Source organism: Mastomys coucha, chromosome X (genome assembly GCF_008632895.1).
Source record: "Mastomys coucha isolate ucsf_1 chromosome X, UCSF_Mcou_1, whole genome shotgun sequence".
Classification (NCBI taxonomy): domain Eukaryota; kingdom Metazoa; phylum Chordata; class Mammalia; order Rodentia; family Muridae; genus Mastomys; species Mastomys coucha.
Window position 1 is genome coordinate 85464946 of NC_045030.1, and position 5241 is coordinate 85470186.

Consider the following 5241-nt stretch of genomic DNA (forward strand, 5'->3'; position numbering starts at 1 on the left):
ACTGGGAAAGGAGAAATCATATGACATATAAATAAAGAAAATATCTAATAAAAAATAAAATAAAATAAAAGAGTTATTTCATCTACCAATTCATGGACGGAAATATCTCCCTTAATTTTAATCAGACTGCCTTAAGCAGAGTTAAACTAGTACTAGTTTACTAATTAACTAGTTACTTGTTTTGCCTGAAGGATATGTCTTCTGTTGGTCTCTGTTAGCTATGAATATATTTTACTGATTCCATATATATACATATATATATATGTATATATATGGAATTTTATGCTGTTCTTAACATATAACTTTTTGAGTAACAAAATTGAAATTCTAGAAGTAAATATTTTATTATTAAAAGTAATATTTAGCAATTAGATTTATGTTTTATATACAATTGCTTTTTTTAAATCTTAATATCAGGGACTAGAAAAATATATCAGCAGTTAAGCACAGTGACTACTCTTCCAGAGGAGCTGGGATTAATTTCCAGCACCTATGTTAGCAGCTCATAACTGTCTGTAACCCTAATTCCTGGGGATCTGACATCCTCACACTAATGCAGATAAAATAAAATGAAATCAATTAAATCTTAATATGATCATTCATACCTCAACATTTGTTTTATAACCTATTTTCTGGTAGAAAGTAAAGATATGTAGATATCCAAGAATCATTAATTGATTACAGAAGTTTCAATGTTTACATTTTGGATCAGGGAGCTGGATATTTTGTTTTTGTTTTCATTTTTGTTAAACATGCTTACAGCAAAAGAATTAATGACTTATATTCTAAATTGGAGAGATCTACCTATTATGAGAGAAAATATTAAATAGTTAAATTAACAGTTATTGGAGACCTTTATCTGAGTATTATTAGCTGGCAAATTTCTTGTTTAGGTTCCTAGCTATGCTCTCTGCAATCTTCTATTTATTTCTCTATTTAGCCTATAAAGGTTCATATTCTAACAGCTTGAATAAGTGCTATACTTCAGGCTTCTATTATCTGTGTACATATCTCATTTGAAATAGGTTTTGGGTAAAGACTCATGTTTTAAAGTATTGTGTACTTTAAGATTAAGGCTAATACTTATGTCTAAGTCATTAATGAATCTGTTAAACATGATTTTCAATTAAATATATGAACAATAGCAGAGTAGCACATGAATTCAAAAATTTTACATTGGTACCTGGATTTCATCTTCCTTTATGAAATTGACTTTTCTCTCTTCACAATATATTAATTGGAGTATTCTTTAACTGATAAAATACTGTTAAAAAGACTTGAAGTCATGTATAACAGTTCAAACTATTAATTATTAAGAATGTGGCATGTTTAATTCAGGAACAAGTACCTTCTTGAAATTAAAGCTTCCTTTTTATTTTCATTTTTAAAATCTTTACTTTCAAGTAGAGTGATTCAAAAATCATATATCAATAATAATCTGGAAATGAGGTAGTCAATTTTTAAAGACATGTCAAAATTACAAAGGGAGTTGACAAAACCTGGGTACTTCATCATTTTGACATTATATTTTCAGATATTGTAAGAAACTATTCAGGAAGCAAAATGGAAATTTTCCTAGGGATTTTTTTCTGTCACCATAGCAACTATAGGGAATATGGTTTCATTTCTGTAGGGTCAAAAACTGTAAAGATCACTTATTTCTAGACAAACTAAAATAGTCAAAGCTATAAGAGGTTGTATATTTTAGTGTAAACACTGAAGAATGTTAAATTTGTCTTTGGTGCTTATATCATTTTTCTGTATGCAGTGCCTAGGGCATGATAGTATTCATAAAGTCTTTGAAAAGATTTTTTTTTATCCCAGTCACTTTACACTCTTAGGGAATGCACCAAGGAGTGATTATCTTGATATCCAAGGAGTGTGACATCCCCTGACCCAATTTCTGCTTTTCTCATTTAAGATAGTTCTCCTGCTTTTGAATACTAGAATTCTTTACAACTTACTCTGAGAAAATCTACTATTTTCCAGAGAACTAAAAGTTGAATTATATCAAGAAACATCTCACGCTCAAATCCCCAGAAAGTGTATGTGTCATGTGTGGTTGTGCTTGTCTACAATATGCTCCCATGTGAATAGGAGCACACAAGCACAAACACACACACACATACCCACAGACACCCACAGACACCCTCCACACACATACATACACACACACACATACACACACAGAAGCTTACATATCACATTAAACCAGAGGCAGATAATTTTTGTATGGTGCTTTGTAAGATTCTATTCTTTTTATTTTATATTAGCCTTTATAAGCCCTTATAGCTTTGTACTTTAAGCATTTAGCTACTAAAATATGGGCAAACACTATTTTTTTCTAATGTGAATACAAATAATCAAGTTTCTTTAAACATAGTAAAAAGATTACCAGACTTTTGATTCTTGGTAATGGATTAGTAGCCAAGTGAAAAAGAAATCCATGACTCTGAAGTTGCATCTGATCATCTGCTATTGAACAGAAGTTCCCATGGTCAGGCAAATTGTCAGAAGCAACAGTGAAGTCATCTTGGTATAAACTCCTGGCATACGGCATAATCAGGTTATTGCAGCATTCCTAAACACACTGACAGCTCAGAGTCATAAAATATGGCAGTACTATTGAAAGTGACAAATGTAAAAACAGACTCCTGGATACACATCAGGCCCAGGTTTTAAGGTACTAATAGCAAATCCAATCTTTCGCTTTAAAACTTTTTATAACATCTATTATAGTGTCAACTGTGTTTTATAATACATAAACCTTACATCAATAAACATACCCCTCATGCTAAATAAATCAATCTATAATATTCCATTTTTTAAAGTTAATCTTTGAACAAATGGACCTCTTTACCTATGTTATTTAAAAAAAAAAATCTTTATGTAAAGTTTCTTGTGTTCTCTTAAAATCTCCCTTTAGCCATGTAACCATCTCTTATGTAATTAAAACACAACATATTTCTGTGATTACCATTTCTATAAGTAAAACTGGTGGAAAGGAGTTTTAGTGTGAATTTTTACAGATGAGTAAATTCACAGGCTATTTCTGTGTTATCACGCCCTCTTTTCCCTCATATGTCAGTACCTAATGTGGCAGATATGTCCTTTTACCTCGGAGTTCAATTGAGGTGTTGAATAAATAAATTAAGTTTCTCATCATAAGGTACACATGGAGTTGAAGAGAATACCATATAATTACTAAGAAAACCTTTGAAGCATGAAATTAATTTGTATCACTTATAATTATCATATTCTACCCATCTTTGAGCAGATATACAGACCATAAGTATTTTTTTTTTAATTTTAGAAGTCTGTTTCAAACATTTGCTTATAATTGGCATGATCTATATTCTCACCAGGTTGTACAGATTAGTTTCCATAATTCATAATTTATAAAAATATGCCTCACTATTAGTTACTGAATTAAATGCAAAATTTTTAGTTTGAGATTCAAAGCCTATGATTAAATATCTCTAACCGCTCTATAATAGCCTATTTTCCCACAGGTCTTTACATTTTATAAAATCAGATACTTGTGATTACTTATATCATATTTTATGTGACATATGGGCTACAAAGTCTTTCTTCTGCTGCTACTTGAGTATGACTTCCCTACATTCATCTTCACTCATGACCAAATGGCACATTATTCCTTCTCCAAACTTCTCAAAAACTTTAGAAAAAGAGTGCAATTGACCTAAGTACTAGAGAAAGTGTACTTGGCCTTTGTCTGGCATCCAAGAGAAAAAATCAGAAGATAAGATAAAGGAAAAGATAAGCCTTTCTGAGTCAGGACTAAGAAAGTAGTCAGGCCCAACAGAACCTTATATTGGATCTGAAATTTCTAACTCTTTAGCATAGCTTAAGGTGAATCTTTCTTCCCGAGGGTGATCTTAGTCAAGTGTTAGTCTGTTGTCCAGGACAACTGGATTAATTTTCATTTAAAAAATAATTACATTGTTATTAATTTATAAATGTATTGTGTGCTTGAGTGACTTTATGTGAACCATATGCATGTGGAAGCCAGCAGAAGCCAGACATCAGCATCAGATCTCCTAGAACTACCATTGACATATTTAAATGAAAGACTAATATGTGTATAAGGTTGATAATGTAGAATTGTAGAAGTATTTCTACTAGGACTGCTTCTCCTTTTTACTCTCTAAAGAAAGCCAGTTTATTTTATGATGTATATATTTTATTATTTCAGAATATAAAGGACAATTTGCAACAAATCTCAGGTCGGATTGATGTTATTCACAAGAAGAAGACAGCAGCCTTGCAAAGTGCCACCCCCACGGAAAGGGTGAAAGTCCAGGAAGCAGTGTCGCAGATGGATTTCCAGTGGGAAAAACTTAATAGAATGTACAAGGAACGACAAGGGTAGGTAGCATTTTAACTTTACTGAAACATTATATAGCACTTTTTGGGTAACTCTAAAACGTTTTGAAGTAGCTTCCTTGGTTAAAGTGACAAAAAATGAGAGGAGAAATATTACTGTAACATACAAAAGCATTATTTCTAATGTAATGAGATATTAGAATTGTTCTTTACTGAGATAAACATGTTTGTATATTACATCATCTTCTAAAATTGAACATAATGTGAATGCTGTTTTGTTCATAATTAAGTTGATATAAAGTATAAAATATATATCTCTAATTGTATCTTCTGTCTATGTATTTATGTTTGATACTTAGAGTAGTGTATTTCAACATAAAGCATTAAATTTTAATTTATTTCCCCTTAGAAGTTGATTTTTACACATTTTATAGTCTCATTCCCTGTATTTCCCTATTTTTGATGTAAAAAACTTACATAGTTGATTTGAAATCAACTTTAGTGCTTACCCTAAGTAAAGTATTTAACTTTTGAATTAATATTGAAGCTATTCCGATGCAGTAACCTCTTGTCATATGAAGGTGTGTTATTTCTTCTTTTACAAATTTAGAATACAAGTTTTCTAACTGTATAAACCAATTTTAAATTCTGTAGTTTAAAGATAGACTTCTTCATTTGCCTAGGAAGAATTGAAATTATTTTGTATCTCTCATGTGTCTATTTATAGCCAACTTTGTACTTTGGGTTTTAGTTTACTACATTATACTCTGAAACAGATGTTCAGATGTTAATTTGAGTTGTCAACCGTGATTGTCTTTGCTATATTTCCAGTTATCATTCATCTAGCTTTATTTTTGTAAAGTATAAAAACTTTTCTCCTATAATCTTATTTCC

At 30.7% G+C, this 5241-nt stretch overlaps 1 protein-coding gene across 1 annotated transcript in view; it reads left to right on the forward strand.

Moving 5' to 3' along the window:
- Dmd (dystrophin) overlaps positions 1-5241 on the forward strand; it is a 2056279-nt gene that overhangs the window by 897292 nt on the left and 1153746 nt on the right. The window contains exon 42 of the mRNA XM_031364700.1: positions 4217-4389. Within this exon, the coding sequence (XP_031220560.1) occupies positions 4217-4389 (173 nt within the window). The remainder of the gene's footprint in view (positions 1-4216; positions 4390-5241) is intronic.